The sequence below is a fragment of the Cryptomeria japonica genome, chromosome 8 (genome assembly GCF_030272615.1).
Source record: "Cryptomeria japonica chromosome 8, Sugi_1.0, whole genome shotgun sequence".
Classification (NCBI taxonomy): Eukaryota; Viridiplantae; Streptophyta; class Pinopsida; order Cupressales; family Cupressaceae; genus Cryptomeria; species Cryptomeria japonica.
Window position 1 is genome coordinate 450623647 of NC_081412.1, and position 21831 is coordinate 450645477.

At 37.1% G+C, this 21831-nt stretch overlaps 1 protein-coding gene across 2 annotated transcripts in view; it reads left to right on the forward strand.

Annotated features, from left to right (window-relative positions):
* Nucleotides 1–21831, forward strand: part of LOC131052668 (mitochondrial uncoupling protein 1) — a 59352-nt gene that overhangs the window by 13072 nt on the left and 24449 nt on the right. For both annotated transcript variants that reach the window (XM_057987243.2, XM_057987250.2), the window contains exon 4: nt 11910–11988. In XM_057987243.2, coding sequence (XP_057843226.1) covers nt 11910–11988 — 79 coding nt within the window. The remainder of the gene's footprint in view (nt 1–11909; nt 11989–21831) is intronic.

Here is a 21831-nt window from a genome sequence, read left to right on the forward strand (position 1 = left end):
CTTTACAAGAGGTATGGAGGTTACTGGTTCTTTGATCCTGCCAAAAGTTAATACCAACTACTTGTATAGGTCTTCCTCTGTCTTTAACAAATTTTTCCAGATGTCTTTTTGGTTGACTATGTCTTGGTGATAATCAGATTTGAGATTGGTATTTGTGAAGTATTATGTACTTAGAGTTGTTTCAAAGGATCATCCATGTGAGGTGGAGGCTGTTTATTTTTAACAACTGTATTAAAGTAATGGTAGTCAATGGAGAGATGCCACAAATCATATTTTGGTGTGAGGATGATTGGACTACTACAAGGTGAAGAGTTCGGCTAAATCTTTGCATGGGTCAATGGGGTTCTGTATCATTTGTGCATTTCATAATTGCCCAAATAAGTTTGCAAGAGAGAGTGCTGTTTGAAATTAGGTGTCTTAGAATGAGACCATTTTGATGCTTGACAGAGCAATGTGATGGATGTCTACGTGCTCTTCAAAGACATCTCTGTATTGTTATAGAAAGCTGTCAAGTTGTGACCGCTTCTTTGCAAATAGAATGGCTTTAGTTGCAAGTGTATGCTTCTTTGCAGTGTTCCCAGTAGGCTTTGGGCAAGATCATTAGTAGTATGACTTCTAGGTATGAGATATGATCCTTTTTTCATTGCTTCACAAATATCAATGAGATGTTTGTCTATGGAGGGGACTCGAGAATGTGATATTCATAATTGCTGACCTTGATCAATGAGAATTATGGCTTAACCCTATTGGTAGAATCTTAGTCATATGGTAAGGATTTCCAAGAAGAACATTGCATATTTCAAGTGGTGCTGCTTCACAAGTATGAGAATTGTGCATGGGTGCATTATAATATGATATTATTCAATGTGCATGGATATTTCACTTTGAGTTCATGTTCTTGCTGGAACCACCCTAGGGTGTATGATTGTGGGTACACTTTTTTGAAAAGGACTAGGCAATTTTGCAATGTTGTGTGTGCTAAGTTACCGGGTTCGGCTATATAGGCCCCCATATTGCCCAAATACGGTTCTGGTTTGTGGTTCATATACGGTTCGAGTTCGGTTTGGTGACTGACTTTGGCAAAATTTATCTAATGTTTTGGCCTCCTGCTGCTGACATGCCGCAGCCCTGGGTTATCGGGTTCACCTAATTTCAGCTATGATGTTCAAAATTCGGCGGACTGAAAAAGAAGACCTAAAATATTCGTTGTACTTCGCCCAAATATTCGTACGGAGTAGTGCTTAGGGTTTTTAATTAAAATATATTTAAAAATAACAGTCTCTGAGTCCAACGTGGTGCGTGAGGTTGCAAGTTCAGACATTTCGGGAGAGCTCGGGGTATGAAATTTTGAGATCTTGTTTTGGCTTTTTAAAGAAATTCGATGAGATTTTTTTGCTGACTTTTTACACCCGGGGCATCCCTCAATCTGGAGCCTATGCCTTTTGTTCGACGCCTGAGCCTTAAGCGTGGGAAATCCTTCACTATCGTTCCAACGCAGCTCTACGAAAACTTAATATATTTGAGGGATAGACGTCGATATTTTTTTATCGAGAATCATGCTTTATAAGATATTTTTTATTTATTGTATGAAACTTAATATAATATAATATATATTATATTATATTATATAAATATTATAGTATATTATATTATTAGTATATAATAAATAATAGTATATATATATATGTTTTAATTGTTTTTGTACTAACGAACCCAAATGAATCCAAACCCCTTTTCAAAATTTTGCCATACCGGCGTACAGGTTTCTTGAACTTGAACCGGTGCCCGAACCCGAACCGGCAAGCTAGCATGTGTGACAATATTCTTCTAGCTTCCAACACAATTATGATATGGACTGGTTGTGCCTTGACTCAATACTTGGTGTGGAACAAAAGGCTTGTTCTTCAACATTGATGGTCGTTGGCATGCTGTTGATGTTCAAGCAAGTTGGAATCTTATGATATGTGTTATACACGTTCTTGACCACAAGAAGGGAAGCCTGGGTGACCAAAGACTTAAGTGCACAATGTTAGTGATCATCATGGGTGTCAACCTTGTTATAACTATCCCGTTTCCTTCATTTTCTTTTGTTGGGCTTAGGGGTAGTAGCTTTTGGTTAAGTAGTCCCCTATAGCTCAAAAGAAGGTTTCTTGTTGCAACTTGTGAGTTTATTGCTGCAGAATGCGATTTTGATTGTTACCTATATTTTGATTCTTATGTAGGGGCCAAAAGACGATGAGCATTTTTGTTTCATCTTGGTTTACTTCTCAATCAAGAAGTCTTGCTGACGGGCATGCCCCAAGGTTTCAAAAAGCAAGAAATCTATGGTGGCTTGTATGTAGTCATGGAGTCCTCGTGTACTTGAGGACTTAGTGAGGCTTTATTTTATAGATGTTCAATTGTGCATAGGGTTCATATAACTCATTTGTATGATCTCATGTCAATTGATCTCTTCGTTGACTTTGGCTAGAACTTTTGTTTAATTCATGTATGATGGTGACAAACTTAGACCATGCATCAGCAAATTGGTAATCTCTATTTCTTCTCATTATGACATTCCCACAATCAAGCATTGGTTTGGACATCTTAGTTGTTGCAAAGGTTGTTTTTTGAACATTTGTGAAGAGATTGATAGTGTAGTATGCTTCCAGCTATTGAAACCAATAATCTAGTGCTTCAGCATTGTTTTTGCCTGGGAACAATGGAATGCCGAGATTGATTTGTGTATGGAAGGTTTTAGTATGGGAATGAAGAACTGGTGGTGGTTACAGTCAAAGGACTTATTTGAAGAATTAGGTTGTGAGATTATGAGAAGAGCTCTTCCCCTTGTTTTTCCAAAGCTTCTTGAATGAGCGTTTGAACTTCCACCAAAGTGGGTTTCTTCACATCCTCAGGCATTGTAGCTTTCTATTGTTGTTTATTTGGGTGGTTAGAGACAAAATTAGATTTGATGCCTTCTTTCCAGACACTCAGAATGAGTAGATTTGCCAGCTAGGGCTGATGAGGGTATATGAAGACTGATTGGTAGGCTATGCATTTTAGGGCAGGGTGGATTGCTTTGATGCCAATGATCCATGCCAAGTCCAGGAGTAACCAAGGGACAACCTATGAGCAAACTAGTAAATGGATCTAACCAATTAATTTACAGTTTATGTTGAACATGCAATGGAAATGTAAGAACAAATGCTGAAGCATCATTAGAGGTTCAATGAAAATGGAGTTAAGAAAATAATAGCCCTAATATTCATCATGAAAATATTAAAAATTTAAAACACATTCGTACAATGTTGCAAAGAAATGGAGCAGTATATATCCCTTTGAGCCCACTTCAGAGGTGAACTGCATTTGTTAAGTATGTAATTACGGGTTTGGATTCTTAACGATCTCCATATCAATAGGAATTGAGGGAATTGCCAACTTAGAATCTCAGATTAATCATGAGTCATTTCAGTTCCAAGAACAGTCCACATTCCAATCAGTCAGGGTTTTGTAACCACTTTTTTGATTTGTAGGATGTTGTGTCAGAAAGTCTCTAGGTCTTGATGATGCCTCTTGGTTGGTTACCAAAGATTTCTGCTCTTTCAGGGCTCCATTTCTGTATTGTAGTGTATGCAGGACTGATATGGTGATGTGGACTGTGAGACCAGCCTGAATGTTCTTGGATCACTTTATGAGTGTTAATATCAGCATTTGAGGTCATTTGGTGTCAAATATTTTTTAATCAGTTATGCATTAGCAGACTGAAGATTTAAGAGGAAGACATTTCAAAATGAGATTTACAACTGTGAAGCTGAAAAGAACATATGAATGGATGTGGCATAAATTGGAGGGTATGAAGGAAGCCTCACAAATAATTATTGCAACAGAGGAAGATGGATGAGGAAGTCAGATGTAATGCTGGATAGGTGGGAAAAGGGTGTGAGGTAGGAATCAATAATAAGCTCTCAATAAAATAGAACAAACAAGTTGTCCAAGTGAAGAAGTGGAAGGAAGCAAGAATTAGTAATTACCTAAGTTATTGGTTCGAGTATGGGTGCAGGTATGGATATTGGAACTTGGTACAGTGTTATGACAATTTCATTTTCCTTGGTAGAAATGAGTATGGAATATATATAATAATAATATATGTTTAAAATTGTAAGTTATAAGAATAGTGATATTCATAAATTCATAATTGCCAATAAATAGAATATTTAAATACCTCATATTCATAATTTGCAAAAATGAAAATACTCAAGTCTCAATAATAGTCTTCATATTCTTCTTCATCAAAAGCATCAGGGTCAACATTATGGTTCAATTTCATTTGATTTTGAACCACAATTAATTAGAGTGCCACTCCCACTAGCTGTGTAATGTTCAAAAGCTGCCTCATCTATAGAGACTTTGGCAAGTTAATCTAGTTGTAGTATTTAAATCAGCACTCAGGGTTTAGATCCAATTCTTTGCCACCCTCATTTATTCAGTTGTCTTATGTGACAAGAGACAAAGGTTAGTGTGTACATTAACCAAATCCTCTGCTGTTTTTGCACCCAAACGGTTGCGCTTGACCAAGTGGATGAAGAAGTATGTACTCCAATTCCGCTCAGCTAAAGAAGAACTTGCTACCTTTTGAGTTTGCATACAACATTTAGTTTTTAATTCTATAAATTCAAAATATAAAGTATAAAGTTATATTATTATAAAATATAATATATAGCATAATAGCATAGTTGAACTACTCGCCAAAAGCAAAAACTCGCCAAGGCCCAAAAAAAAACTCAGTGAAAACTTGGCAAATACTTGGCAAAAAACTTGACAGCTAAAAAAATTGCTTAAATGCATTTTTTTTGCAAAATTCAATGAGGAGATGCATCCAATGAGTCAATAAATGAGTACACAAGAGAAACAAGTTGAGTCTAGATATATTTGATTGATTTAAATGCAAATTGGGTACAAAATGGCATCCTCTTGTAGAATGCTGATGGCTGATAGATTGAAACAAAATGAAATAGCAAATTGTTCCTGTAAAACTAAAAGTAAATATTACATCAAAACATTTTACATCTTCCTCTTCCCAGCTCTAGTGAAAACCAAGGGAGAGATAGAACAAGATGGTCTAGTACTAGGATTCCGATGTGGCTTCTCCATCTTGCCAAAATTAGGTTGAGGGTAGCACCCTTCGCAGGGGTCTGAGGGTGAGAGAGGGGTAAAGAGATAGGTCTAGATCTTGGGGAGAGAGGAGAAAGTGAGATAGAGAGTGGTAGAGAGAGGGAATAGAGGAAGAGTGATAGGGAGATAGATAGGTCTAAAATTTGGGGGAGATAAAGTGGGTGAGATAGAGAGAGCAAGAGAATGTTGATAGGAGCCTATTGATTATTGAAATTTGACTGTTTGAAAAATTTAAAAGATCTTCTAAAACCTAGAATTTGCATTATAACTCCTGAGATCTGAAACCACTCTCAAACATCTTGCCAATATATTATTAGAATAATATTATTTATTATTAGTTAATGGCATCAGAGCAAAGATAATTTTTTTGAGATTTTTAGCTATTCTAAAAATTTTTCGAAAGGAATTTTTTTAGGAAAAATTTCTAAAGTTTTTTTGAAACGATTTGCTTCCTGTTCGTGTTCACGTCTAGGCGACCCTCTCTCTGCGTCGCGTTTTTGGGTGGATTTTTTTTTCTGCTATGAGTATTAGTTTTTTCGTGCTCTTCATCCGTGACTCTGCAACTCGCAATTTTTCGCGTTTTAAAAATCGCATGTTGTTTTTTTCTTTAGGCGCCGTTCTTGCTCGACGCGACCCTATTTCTCTATGCGCGTCGTGCTTTTTATTTCGTGGCTCTGCATTTCGTGACATCACTCCGTCTGTTTGTGCGATTTGTTATGATTTCCTTCGTGTGTGGTTGTGTTTTGTGTGATTTTCCGTCGGTAGGGCAATTTTTTTTCAAATTTCTTTGTGTTTTCGGTGGCAACAAAAATGTTTATGTAACCTCCGCTTCGACCTGTGATCATTATTCTGTGTTGTGATCTTCTTGCAACTCGAGGGTTTTGAAGAATTGTTTTTCTTTGCAAACCCGCAATTTTTCACAGGTTCTTGCAAATATTTTTACCAACCTAGGGTTGTGACTCTCAACCGACTAGGTTTTATTGAAATCGTCTGATTTTGCGGTCGAAATCAAATTTAACTTACATATTCTTTGTGGGTTTTTCGAGAAGTTTTCTGGGTGGTTGTCAAATTTTTCTTGGGGCAATCAGGAATTTTACCTCAGGTTTTGTGTTAGTTGTACTTCGTCTTTTTCAAAGTCTACTTGATTCTGCCTTTGTTTCAGTTTCACGCCTTTTCATATTTCTCGTTTTCTGTGCATTGGGAAGCATGCAAGATGGCGTCATTGACCAACTTAATGTTGGAAGGTAGTTAGAGATTCAATGACAAGAATTATAACACCTGGAAGCAACGCATGCTGACTATTTTTGAATATCGCCGTCTTGATGATCTCGTTTTGGGAAAAGAGTCTCGTCCTACCACAGCTGGAGCAGATCAGGACAAGTTTGATGATCGAAATCGAGAAGCTGTTATGCTTCTCAAGCTCGTTGTCACATATGACCAATTACCTCAGATTCCTTCTAGCAAGTCAGCATTAGAAATTTGGAAGCATATGAAGGAATTGTATGAGACATTCGACAAAAGCCGGGCATTCTTCCTGAAGAACTAGTTGTTCTCCATCATGATGGATGAACGTATGTCCTTACAGGAGCATCTCACGAAGATTAAGGACATTCGAGATTAGCTTGAAGCTATTGGTCGGAAAATGGAGGAAGAGGATATGGTAGTCATCACCTTTAAGAGTCTGCCAAAATCCTATGAGCACTTCATAGAAACTCTCAACATTACCTCAACAAATGTTGATTTGAAATTTCCAAAGTTGTGCACCAAACTTCTGTAGCAGGATCATTGGAAACAATAGTTTGATAGCAGTGCCACTTCGTCCTCCTCAGAACAAGCCTTTACAACCAAATCCTTTCACAAGGATAAAGGTAAATCTCAGTCATCGCAGTCATCTCAGTAGAAAGACTCCAATCGGTCTCAGGATGGTTCAAAGAAGAAGGTTCAATGCAACTACTGTCGCAATCGGATAGCTTCTGAACAACGGAAGCATGGAGGGTCTCAGCCTAAAGCCAATGTCGTTGAGCACACAGTAGAAAGAGTCTGCCTTTTACGCCTTTATGGCTAAAAGACCTGCAGACCATGTGAAATCTTCTGCCTGGTATATAGATTTTGGTGCTTCTCGGTATTTCACTCACAGGTGTGATTGGTATACAAAATTCTCTCCCTATATTGGTTTAGTCATATTTGGAGGAGGTGAAGAGTATACCGTTGTCGGCAAGGGCAATGTTTAGATATAGTTTGGTGGGAGGAATCATATATTCCTCAATGTATACTATGTTCCTGGCATGGAACTAAACCTTCTCTTTGTGAGTCAGATTATGTGGCATTCTCCTCAACTTGATGTGATATTTAGTGCTCACAAGTGTTTGATTGTTGATCGTGCGTCATGCACTACACATGAAATATAACTTAAGTATAAGGACTTATACTTAAATGTTATATTTCATGTATATATTTTGACGAGGAGAATGAGACTGACTTGAAAAAAAAAAAAATTAGATAATTTTTTGATGTGTTTGGGCCTCTTTTTTTTATGCAGCTGAGTTTTAGCCGAAAACTTGCCGATTTTTTGTGAAAACTTGCCAAAAACTCTACGAGTTTCTTTTGCAAATTAATGGCGTAAATACTCGCCAAGTATTCCATCTTATGCTATCGAATGAAAAACATGAAAAATAAAAAATAAAAAGATACATATTTGGGAGAGAATTTTACTTGCAAGTGGTTGCAAGTAAATGGAGCCTTGACCATGTAGATACCACCAATCATGAGCATCTTTCCTATTTTTGTCTAGAAGAGTAGAAACATCATGATTCTTTGAAGGTATGAATTGGCCAAACTCGCTCAAGGCAATACTTTAGATATCTTCATCTGAAAATATCTTTCTAATGTAGCCTTGTAGGCAGCAACAACCTCCTCTTTCTTATACGGTGGCAGCCTCATCGACAATGAAAGTACCTCTTTGCTATAATTCTTTGGCGACAGTCAACGATAATCTTTTGCACAATTTTGAAAAATGTTTTTGTTGGGTAATGTTCCTTGGCTTCTAATATTGTTCTTATTTTCTCCACCATGGAGTCTATGCCATCATATATTTCACCCAAACATGGGTGATTAATAACAACATATCTAATCATTTTGATAATGGGCTTAGTGAAATTCAAAACATATTCCATAGGATCCCATCACTCATCTAGGATCAATGCTTTTACTTTATTGGGCTCTTTTTGTGCTTGACTGCCTTCATACACTCCATATTTTGTTGATGACCATAGAACTCAAGGCTTGTCACACCTTCACAATTTGTATTTCAGACAATTGTGTGAGACTAGGTTATCGGGTTCGGCCCCCTAGACCCTTGGTACTGGAACGGGGTCTTGGTCCGGTCCGCCTATGGTCTAGACAGGGTCTGTGATTCACAGGCCTAGTTTGGACCAAGTTGAACCTAAGAGGACTTAGGGCGAACCCAAGAGGACCCAGGTCAAACCCAAGGGTCTGATGGCCCAAAAAAGGTGTTTTTTTTGCAAAATTTAATTTTTTTTGAAATCCACCACATAAAAAAATTAAAATATAACCCTAAAAGTGAGTTTAAAATATTAACTTGGCTCATTTCACACAAGAAACATGAGTACAAGCAAGGGGAAACGAAGATGTGGGATATAGAGCTAGAGCATACTGATTTGGATGCTTTCACTTCTCAACTTGTTGCATTTGATGACTCGGATAGCGAGCAAACTTATAGTGCAAGTACAAGTGTAAGTGGCATTGGCATTGGTTCATCTAATGTCAATGTCAATGATGAGGAGGAGAATGAGGATGATGAATTAGAGAATCTATTTGATGATTAAAATTTAAATTGTTGAAAGTTGAAATAATGATACTTGAATATTTTGTCATTTTGATGCTTTCACTTCTCAGCTTGTTGCATTTGATGACTCGGATAGCGAGCAAACTTATAGTGCAAGTGTAAGTGGCATTGGCATTGGTTCATCTAATGTCAATGTCAATGATGAGGAGGAGAATGAGGATGATGAATTAGAGAATCCATTTGATGATTAAACTTTAAATTGTTGAAAGTTGAAACAATGATACTTGAATATTTTGTCATTTTGATATTAAACTTGATGTAAATGATGCTGTTATGGTATGATCATGATGCTATGATTACAAGTTTATGTTGGTTTTGTTGTTTATATGATGCTATGTGACATGCTAATCTTAATTCATGCTTATAGGCTATATATATAAAATTTACACGTTTTTGTACTAATGAATCCAAACGAACCCAAACCCCTTTTCAAAATTTTGCTGTATCGGCGTACTGGTACCGGTTCTTCGAACTCGAACCGGTGCTCAAACTCGAACCGGCAACTTAGGTGTGAGATGCAAACCAAGTTTCAACAACCTAGCATGGCATAAAAAAATACATGTCACATATCAACAACAAGAAAAAAATAAAAATAAAAAAAAATTAAATTACCTTCAACAACTCCAAGTTGGAGAAGGTCCTAGAGATGCCTTATGACAAATCATGATGAGACACAAACATTTGGATCTCCCTACCCTTTGTGTAGATTTGTTTGACGCACTGAATTTCTTGCCAATCTTTTGCAATATCAAATTGAGTGAGTGAATTGTACATGGTGTTTGGAAAATGTGACTATATGTATTATGTAGCCTCCACTACAGACCCAACTAATGTGACTATATGTACCCTCTGGCTCTACCATAGACCCAACTACCCTACAATTTTTAGCATTGTCTATTATGACTGGGACAAAGTTTTTAGACCCCATCATTTCAGTGGATTCTATGAGGATATTTGCAATGAAACTTACTTCTTTTACTTGCCCTCATAATCCATTGCCTTTAAAAACATTGCCCCTTTAGGGGAGATTGCTATAACATTGATCAATGGTCTATTTTTGCAATCTTTCCATCCATTAGAAATGATGGACTCACTTATTTCAGACCAGGTATCCTTGATTACTCTTGGTGATGTCTCTACTGAAACTTTCTCGTTCACAAGTAAGGTGGTTCACACCTTTTCATACTCAAGGCTAACATAATCAGGAGGTATATTATAGAGGGTTCTCACCATATCCTGCCAATAAGGTGATCTAACAAGGTGGAAGGGAAGTGCATTACCATAAATGCAACGAGCAATGCTTTGATTTGCAATCTCCTCCTTTTTATTTTTGAAGGCCTTCTCCAATAGGCCTTTTTTAAGCAAAACTAAAACATTCTATTCTTCAGAAGATGGTGGCATTAGCATGAAAGGGTGTGGGCCTGTTGGTTGTGATAAGCCACTAGGAGGTTTGTGCAAGCTTCTCTTGGCAAGAGGATGTGCAAGAGCCTTGATCTATTACTTGCCATGTTGACATCCTCTTGTTCTTTAATATAAGCCAGTATTTGTTCCTTTGGGAACCCTTTTTTATTTGGCCTAGGACACACTTTTATTCGCTATAAAGGAATAGCGCAAAAAGTGATCTTTCACTTGAAAATATGAGCTCTTATATTCTTTTCCACACTAGCTACAACACCAAAGATAACCCCCCACCACTAGGAAGTTGTTGAATCATTGTTGTATGTCACCAAAGAGTTGACAATGCAGCAAATTTAAAAGAACTCTTTGTATTTCGGGCAATTGAATAAAAACTTCCAGCCGTTTTGTATGAACCTAAAATAAAAACATTATAAATTAACAACACTACAACTAGGGAAAAAAACCGACATTGTAACATTTTATTATGCATTGAAAGTTCAATATTTTTTTTTCTTTTAAATTAATTTTTTTTTTGAAAGATGTACTCATCTTTGATGGCTAAATCTTCCTTGTGCACCAATTCCTAATCTTTTGATGTAGGTTACTCCCTTGTAGCCCTCACCTTAAAAAAATGTGAAGCATCCTTCAAAACCCAACAATGGCAGCTTGGAGGAAACAAATGCTGTTCTTAATGTTTTGTGTTTGTCAAATGAGTTGCAAATATAGAAGACTCTCATTTTAGGGCAAATGGAGGCATTGGGGGTGTTATAGATTTAAAAAAATGTTTTTCTGAATGAATTCTCTTTTTTGGTGTCCCTAGTTGTGTATATGCGGGGCTCCTCTTGAGCATGCCCAAGGTATTGCCCGAGCATTCAGTTCCTTGTGGGTCAGGGAACCTGGACGCTCACAGAAGAACCCATAGGCAACTTGGGCGCCCAGGCTGTACCTTGGGCATACTTGGGGGCGAACCTGGACCAAACCCACACGTAAACCTGGGGCAAAATAGGACCTGGTAACACAAGTAATTACTTTGAATTCTCTATGTAGATATTCTTATGAGCAAAGGTATTGGCAGATTTGTGGATTTTAAGAGCACTTTGATCCCAACCAAGGGTGGTCCATCTTCTTCCACATAGGTTAGGTTGGTTCAGTGAGATCAAATTGGAACTTGTCTGAACACAACCGTGTTTTCATTACTATCAGCCTTGCAAACCTCAGATTTGGAGGAATGCAATATCATTTGCATGATTATGTTTACTCGCTCAAATATTCTTTGATGAGTTATATTTGGTTCAAACTTCTATTGAATCTGCAGAGGTACATTGATTATGTTTTTCCATATCAAATTTTAATTCCTTCAGTGTGTATCTCAGTAAATCAACATTTTATTGAATGCAAATATAAGTCAATTTTTTAAATTCGTTTGTTCTGCCCGTTTCATTATGCCAATCATACTAATTGGCAAACTGTTTCAATGTAAACTATTTCTGCACAGGTTAAAAATTTATATGTTGGAAAAGATCATGTTGGGGATGTTCCTTTACACAAGAAGATTCTTGCTGCTCTCACAACAGGTAAAGAATTGTGTTTAGTTTTTTGCTACAAAAATAAAATTAAAGAATTTGATTTGATTTTGCCTGAGCTTTATTTGAGGGTTAAAATGTTTTCTATTGATGAATGGGTGTGTTGAGGCTGTTGTAGCAGAGTCAAATTTCAGCTCCGAGTTAGCTTGAAATGTTTTAGTGTTTGGTTTCAGGTCTGGGTTATTCATTTAGTTTCCTTAGCTATTATCATTCTATCATACGTTTTTGTAATTGGCATTTCAAAGACTGTATATATAGCTATTAAACCTGCCAGGCTGATAAATCCATTGTATGAGGTTAATGACTCAGGTCCATAATTGAACAAATAATAAACTCCATAAGGAAGAACACCAATACGTGGATGTGTCAACAGAGAGTCAAAAGAGGAATACTGCTATAAAATGGAATAGTAGAATATGGATGAATTTGATTATGTGGTGAGAAACATAACTTATATTTATGCACTATTCAAGCATATGACATAAAGGTAGGCTGATCTATTAAGGTACCAACCTTGATATAACAGTAAGTGCATGCTACAAATGTAAGTTCATTAACACATGTAGTTTTATTGACACATGCAAACTATACACCTAATCCGATAATATACCACAACTACAAGCAATTTCAAGGGACTTGACAAGATGCTTTTTCTACATTCTAATACATTTTAGTGGTGTTGAAATATTTGATGATTTAAACAATAGAGCTAGAGCTCTATATAAAGAATTTACAAGAGACGATGTTTCTAAAAGAAACAATCATAAATTGAAGTTGAAAATAGAAACTAACTAAAGACGACTAAGATGACTAAAACGATCATTAAAGAAACGTTACAATATTCTAATACCCTCCCTTAATGGTCATTGTTCTAACTACCAAGAGAAAAACAAAGAAGGCTGCCCCCTTCTTGGAACGTTTTGCGACATGAGCCTTTAGGATGAGCCTGCCACTGACCCTCCCAGAATCTGGAGACCTTCTGGATAACACAAATTGTCCACAAACTTTTGTAGATGAGCATGACGCCCCAAAACAGACTGCAAGAAGCAATGATTTTAGAGGAAAAAAATGCCAAACCCAGAAACGAAAGTTTACAAAGCATCTTTTTTTTTTCCGGGAAAAACAGTAAAAACCCTAAGACAGGAATGCTTGTACCCATGATTTTTGAGGATAAAATCAGGCAAAACCCAACATGATTTTTGGGGCAAAATATTAAAAAACAATAATTTTTGAGGAGAAATTTATAAACCTTACAAAATAATTTTTAAGGTAAAAGATTATAAACCAAACAAAATAATTTTTTTAGGATAAAAATTATTAAAACCCTCCCCAAATTTTTTAAAGGGAAAAAATTATTAAAACCCATCAGAAATTTTTCAAAGGAATTTTTTTTTTAATAAAACACATAGAACATCTCCAGGCGACCTAACAAAAAAGGCAGATTGTGTGCCCTAGTCGTATTGTTGCAGGAAGATGAAGACATCGAACAAGGTCCGACTCCACGAAGCCCTAGACCGTAGGTACAGAGGATCTGAAACTGTAGGTCGCAGGATGTAGAATACAAATGCAGGTTGCAGATCTGAAACACCATAGTCACGAACAAAAACCAAAAATCCATGGGCACAAAAAAAACCAGAAGAAAACCTCCACGATCTTCAAACGCAACACCCAAACTACCCATGAACACAGTTCATGAACCCACAAAAATTTTGAATTATAGCTCTAAAAGAGCCGACGAAATTCTGCAAAGATTTCAACAAAACCTTCAACGATTTATAAAAAATTGAAAAAACAAATTTTTGGAAAAAAATTCCAAATAAAAAGAGGTTACGAATTTTTTGAGAAAAAATTCGCCAAATTTTATGAATTTCCATTGGTCTGCTTTGATACCATGTTAAAATATTTGATGATTTAAACAATAGCGCGAGAGCTCTAAATAAAGAATTTACAAGAGACGATGTTTCTAAAAGAAACAATAATAAACTGAAGCTGAAAATAGAAATAACTAAAGATGACTAAGATGACTAAGATGAGTAAGATGACTAAAACAACCATTAAAGAAACATTAGTATATCCTAATAAGTGGTACTTAAAACTGGCTTAATGTGTGTTGTTTATTACCATTTAGAGAACATGATTAACCTTTTTTAAATAATGTATCACTTTAAACCGAATAAGTTGATTTTTCATTTGGTTCACTTTCTACCTTCAAAACATATAACAAGATTAAAATTTAATGCAAACAAGAGCTAGTGTTATCATGTTATAGTATGCACTGTTTTAGCAATTTTTTTGAGGTTTGACTATGGGATGTATCTGTGTAAGTACCAACCACATTGCTAACTGAAATTTCAGAGTTGGGAATGATAAAAATAAGGTGTGTTTATGATAAAAATGAGCTTGAGGTTTTTCTTAGATAACTTATCCATTTGGTGAATTGTTGGCTTCTTAAGTGTTGTGATTGTTATTGTGCTTTTGGTTGATGATTTGGTCATCTCCTTCTCTCGGCTGCTTAGCTTGAGACAGCTTGATGTGGTGTCTTGAAGATGTACTTGGTTTGGCTTTTGTGTTTGTACTCCCTGGTCTTCAACAGTCCTTTAGAGGAGAAACAAAATCTTCCAAATATGCCATAGGAGCATAATTTAAGAAAAAGTCATTTGCCTATTATTTATTGTCATTATCTTTGACAAATAGAGCATGTTTGATAAAATTTTAATGCAACCATGGAGTACCTTAAATATTGTTAGACTTCTCATTTGCTAGGAACTACATTGCATGTTGACCACCAATCATTTCAATCTTGATTCCAGTCAAAATTTGAGATTAGGTAAAGGTGAAATGGGTGCTCTATTTGTAACAATAGATGTACCAACCTCTCCACTTGCAATCATTCTTACCAGCTTCATGGATCTAAGTAATTACAGGGTATGGAAGAATTTGTATCCTATTGAACTGCAATTTGGCTCAATTCTTTCCAGCAGTATAAGAATCAGTGCTGTTAATCAACAATCTCAATTAACAATATATGGATACAGGAAATGACAACTTTCCATGATGCCTAAACATGACATTATGCAGACATGTCTGCCCAAAATATATATGATTTCATTATTCGTCTTGTAAATTCAAAATAGATATGCAGCAAATGTATGCTTGTAACACAGATTTGGAAGTATCACAATGTCGAAGTAGATTATTGTAACACAATGCAAGCATGCACATTGGAGTGACCTATTTCTCGACCTTGAAATAAGTGTTCTGAAGAATTAAGCTAAATTTTTACATAATGTATTAAGATCATTTATAAGAAAAAATTAGGCATAAATAAAAATGAAATAAGAAATGAAAAATGTTAGTTTTAGTACTTTCAGATTAAATAAAACTCAGAAAATCAGAATTCGTTTCTAACTAGGTTAATTAGATTTATTGTTTTTCAGATTTAAGCATAGTAAGAAATGAATGCATAAAAAACAAGACAAAGTTACCCTGGGAAAACCTCCTAGGAGGAAAAACCTAGCCAGAAAAGGTCCTCAGATCTGATTATGGTTTTTTAGATTCAATTGATAATTACACACTTATCTGGAGTATAGGTGTTGCAGTCACAAGGAAGATGACATAGAAGACTACACAACTAGCTTACTGACAGAGATCAAGATTTGCAGTCCTTCTAATCTGTCTTGCTGTGCATAACAAGGGTTAACTGCACCTTTCAACTAGTTCGCAGTCCTTTGCTTGAGCCTTCAATGGAGATCACTGTCTTTAATGATAACCTGCTGTCTTAATGAAGTTCGCTGTGATCTAATTGGTAATCTGCTGCACATAAATGAAGTTCGCTATGATCTAACTGATAATCTGCTGCATATAAATGGAGTTCGCTATGATCTGACTGATAATCTGCTGCATATAAATGGAGTTCGCTATGATCTGCTGCTTACAAAGAAGTTCGCTACCTGAAGATGTATTTTGCATTTACTTGAAACTGAATTGATGATATTGTGAGAAGTATATGCCTTATTTATAGGAGAGCAAACACTTCTAATCAAGTCGGCTTGCCTTGCATTTGAACCTTTTAATTTATTTAATTTCTTTTGTGCGAAGTGGATAGGGTCGGCCCTATCATGGTGGCGTGTTGGGTTTGTAGCATGGGGACCTTTTGGAGTAGCCGAAAGGTATAGGGCCTAGCCCTATATGTTGGAGAAGGGGCTGGCCCCCTTAGGCGGATTCCAATGTTGCCCAAGGCAATTGGAATCCGCTAGCCCTAATTACCAACAACACTCCCTCTTAATTAGGGAAGAGAATCATAACCATAATCTTCCATCTTGCACACAAGCAAAGTATGGAACTACATAATCATAATCTCCTAGCTTGCACACGAGCATAGACTGGATCCACCTTACATTGCCCGCAGAGGGTGGAGAGGATCTTTTCTACCATCTTACATTGTCTGTAGAGGATGGTCAACAATTACACTAATACCATCTTACATTGCCCGCAGAGGATGGTTTAACAATTACACTTCTCCCTGAGAAGATTTACAATACCATCTTACATTGTCCGTAGAGGATGGTTAACATTTACAATACCATCTTACATTGCCCGTAGAGGATGGTTAATAATTATACTTCTCCCTGAGAAGTTTACAATACCACCTTACATTGCCCGCAGAGGGTGGTTTGATACAACACAATGTATCACTGAGATTGAGACTCCCTCTCAATTAGGGTTTCATTTTCCATAATACCAAGTCTATCCTTGAAGTACACAAACTTCACTTTGGATAGAGGCTTGGTAAGAATATCTGCAACCTGCTCATCAGTGCTGACATACTTCAGTTGAATAGCACCTCTTTGCACCATATCCCGAATGAAATGATAGTGGGTTTCCACATGTTTTGACCTGTCATGAAACACTGGATTGATAGACATTTTAATACAACTCTGGTTATCACAGTGAATAACTGTAGGATCCTGTTGATGTGTATTTTGTACACGACCAAACACAGAATAAAATACCTAAAGGTACCTTATCCTCTCTTGAATAAAGTCTTCGAATGTTGAAGATATCGCGAAAAGGATCAATCGGGATGACTTCAAGGTTCTTTGCTGTAGGATCTCTACGTGTGGATAAGCTCTCTATGGTATGATGTGATTTGCTGGAATCACAAGGGGACTTACACTTGTCGACCTAAACGTCTGATTTGCTTTGAATATTGCTGGAACACAAGATTTTACCGGCTTAGATTTGAAAAAGGGGAAAAAGACGAGGGCGAGGAAATGATCTAATCCTAACACTAAGAATGTAGGAGCAATGAATGATCTTTGATGAAATTCTAACTAGGTCTTGTTTTGACATCCCAGGACCATCTCCACAAGGCTAGTGCGATCTTCGAAGGAAAGCTTTATGATGTTCAGATCATCACTATAGGCATAGACACCATCAGGCTGATGCATATCAATGAAGAAGCGACAATTGAAGTTAAGCTTAAACTGAATGATTCTAGTTGACTACGCAAGGCAAGTCTGCAATCAGCAAACTGCTAGTAGTATGGATATACGAATTTCACCATCAATCAAACACATTTCTTCCACTCATCTAATAACATGAAATCAAAACTGAGAAGTATAAGACCATGCAAATTGTTGAATCGACCCATAGATTTCACCATTTCTTCAATGAAGTTTTACAAGTCTTTTACAACATCTTGGCAACAATCTTTGCCTTCTCTCTCTACTCTACTCTAATTGCTATACTATTAACTGACTAATTCACTATTCTAACTATTCACTCCCTCTAACTGCTCTCTATTAGCCTTTACAAATGAAGAGCCGGGGCTTATATAGTGCCCTTAATACAATTCAATGGCTAAGATCAATTTGAGATCAATGGCCAAGATTCTACAATGAAAACCCTAATTAGGGTTTGTTACAACAAACTTAATGCTGACCAATGAAATAATTGTATTAATTGGACACATGTCTTCTTTGGAAAATTCGACCAATGGATAGCTAGGGTAGGTACATAGAAGTTTGTGCCACCTCCCATGAGTTAGGTACATCGAATCTGGACCAAGGGTAATGTCTTTCCTTATCCACTTCATTCATCACTAGGTTATGTCTTTCCTTATCCACTCCATCTAAATTTGTCTTGTTTCTACAAGGTAGAATGAGAGGTTTTCAAATTTTCGCCCTGGACCCTCTCCAAGGGTCAGGAGCGATTTTTGTTCCCTGGCTTAGAATCATCAAGTTTTAGAGGCAAATCATTATTCATCATGTTTTTGAAGGTCTTTTCTATCTTAGCCTAACCTTGCCTTAGCACAATCTTGAAGGAAATATTTTGGTTTTATGATTTTCGCCCTGGACCCTCAGCAAGGGTCAGGAGTGACTTTTGAATTTTAAGCATATTCCTTCATTCTTTAAGCTTCAAATCACCTCTAAGGCATAACACATCACGTCCTTCACCTATCCAAGCAAGATTTTGTCTTAATTCCACAAAAAAAGGAGAGAACCTTGGAAATTCGCTCTGGACCTTCAGCAAGGGTCAGGAGCGATTTTGATAATTGCCTTCAAAACTTGCATTCTTAACAATCTTCCTTCACTTTAGGGCAATTCCAACATCATTTCAAACTCATGCCTAGTCTTAGCTTTGCTCAAACTTGGAGGAAAAGGTCCAATGTTAGGTTTTTCGCCCTGGGCCCTCAGCAAGGGTCAGGAGCGATTTTTCCTATTTAGCCTGATTGCTTCTTTGTTGATCATCCAAATTATCTTCAATGGGTAAAACATGCCTTTTCTCATCCATTCCAATCATAGAACAACATTTTGACTTTGCAAAAAAAGGTGTTTTTGAGAATTTCGCCCTGGGCCTTCAGAGAGGGTCAGGAGCGAATTTTGCCATCTAGACCAAAATGCTTCACTTTTCACCTTGAAACTTTTTTTTTGCTAAGGAAGATTTCATCTTGTATTGCTCTGTGAATAGGATTTCATGCCCAAGAGAGGTCAAAAAATGTGTTTGAAAGGAATTTCGCCCTGGACCCTCAGCAAGGGTCAGGAGCGAATTTTGCAATTTAGACTCAAAATGTTTCATTTTTCACCTTGAAACCTCTTTGGCATTCCAATTCAACCAAGACTAAGCAAAAAAACATCTCCCACAAGATTTTCGCCCTGGACCCTTAGCAAGGGTCAGGAGCGAATTTTAAATTTTCAACAAAATCCTTCACTTTTTCAAAATGACACTTTCTCAGGTGAGTAAAGGGAGATGTCCTTGTTTCATCTATGTCCAAAACTTGATTTTTTTCCATGCAAGATGAGAGCTATTCAAAATTTCGCCCTAGGCCCTCAGCAAGGGTCAGGAGTGAATTTACCTTTGTTGCCCCAAATTCACCATTTTTCAAGCGTCCAAACCTTTGAATGATGTTCAACCTTCCTTCCAGGAGACCCTGCACAAAACAAGTTAGCCAAAATTAGTGAAAAATAAGCTCATATAAAATTTTCGCTCTGGACCCTCAGCAAGGGTCAGGAGTGAAATTCACAATCTAGGCTAAACTGATCAATCTCTTAGTTTCAAACCACTTCACAGGGTGAGGTAAGATCATTTTTAAGGCCAGGAACAAGGTTTCAAGCTCAAACAAGGTGGCAAATGAAGTTTATAATGAATTTCGCTCTGGACCCTCAACAAGGGTCAGGAGCGAAATTCCTAATCTTGGCCAAAATTCATCATTTTCTCAAGGTTTTCAAACATTCCCAACTTTCCCTTCAAAATGCCTTGCAAGTCAAAATTTGGTCAAATAAGGCAAGAAATGAGTCCTAGATTGATTTTCGCCTTGGACCCTTTGGAAGGGTCAGGGGTGAGATTTGCCTTGGACCTCCAGAGAGAGTCAGGAGCGAAATTCGCTTTGGACCCTTAGGAAGGGTCAGGAGCGAAATTTGACTTTTTGAACTCTCTGTCAGGATAATTTTATGGAATATAATTCTTATACTTTAAGTTATATTCCATATATACTTTCAGGATGTTTGAGAGTGGTTTCAGACCTCCAGGAGCTATATTGCAAAATCTAGTTTTTGGAGGATTTTCAGTTTTCCAGACTTAGTCAAATTTCAGGATCAAGACTTTCCAGACTTAGCCAAATTTCAGGATCAGGACTTTCCTCAAGCAGGACCTGCTATCCAGGTGATCCCCTTGGCGACACTCAAAATGCAAAGGCTAATAGACAAAACCCTAAAAGACCCAAAAAACAAACCCTAGAAAGCAAAAAGCAGGGGTCCCCATTTGCAATGGGACGATGTGTGAATACATCACAACAGATCCCAAGGCTGACCAAACAACCCAGCAAGAAGCTTACGAAGCCACACTGCTTCTCTAGAAGCTACACTTGCTGCAATAGACTCAGCTTCAGTAGTACTCAATGCCACTAAGGATTGTTTTCTGCAAGCCCAAGAGATCACTGCAGATCCCAAGCTAAAACAAATACCGGAGGTGCTTTTCCTGTCTTTGAGGCTTCCAGCCCAGTCTGCATCTGACTAACCTTCCAAGGTTATTGAAGTGTTAAGTGGATACTTCAGCCCAAAGCCAACTGTGCCTCACAAGTATCTTAGGATATGCTTGGCTGCAGTAAGATGAACATGTTTGGGCATGCTCATAAGCTGGCTGAGAGCATTCACAACAAAACATATGTTTGGTCTAGTGTTAACTAGATACATCAGTGATCCAATCAACTGCTGGTACTCGGATGGATTTGCAAAATCAGAGTTAGCTGCAGAAACACTTAACTTCTTTAAGTTAGATTCCATAGGAGTAGACATGGGTTTACAATCCATCATTTTAAATCTTTTCAAAATGTCAATAGTATACTTTCCTTGACTTAGAAAAATTTCGTTAGATCTTTGCCATACTTCTAGACCTAGAAAATAATGCTTCAAACCTAAATCTTTCATTTCAAATTCTGAAGCTAGTTCTTTCTTGCATCTAATAATAAGTTCATCTTTACCAGTAAGGAATAAGTCATCCACATAAAGAACTAGGATTAGCATTTCATCATTGGCTACCTTAAAGTATATGTTAGAGTCAGCATCATTTTTACAAAAGCCTAGACTTAGCAAGTATTTATCAATTCTTTCATACCAAGCACGAGGAGCTTGTTTAAGGCCATATAGAGCTTTCTTCAACCTGCACACATGAGTTAATCCATCCTGAATCTCATAACCCTCAGGTTGCTCGATATAGACCTCTTCCTCAATGACACCATTGAGGAAGGCAGTCTTAACATCCATCTGATGTAGTTTCCAACCCCTAGCAGCAGCAATAGCTATTATCGTTCTAATAGAAGTATATCTAGCAACAGGAGCAAATGTTTCTTCCTAGTCTATGCCTTCCTTTTGAGAAAAACCACGAGCTACAAATCTAGCCTTATATTTTTCAATACTACCATCAACATTATGTTTAATTTTAAATAACCATTTAGAGGAAACAACAGATTTACCTTTGGGTCTTGGCACAATGTCCCACACATCATTCTTGATGATTGACTGATACTCTTCATCCATAGCAAGCTTCCAGGCATGATGAATCAAGGCTTCTTCAACATTGCAAGGTTTAGTTTCAATGAGATTGCACATCAATGCAATGTAGTTGGAGAATACCTGAAGTCTCTTAGTTTCACGGAAGGTGCCACTGGGAGCAGCAAATCTTTTGGCTTCTTGAATGGTGTTTCTTACCCAAAGAGGCCGCTTTTTGGTAATGACAATGTCACTAGGAATATTAGTGGGATTCATGGGCTCTGGTGGATCATTATGTTCTTCTTGAGGTGGAGGTTCAACCCACTCCCTCTGAATCTCAGGGTTA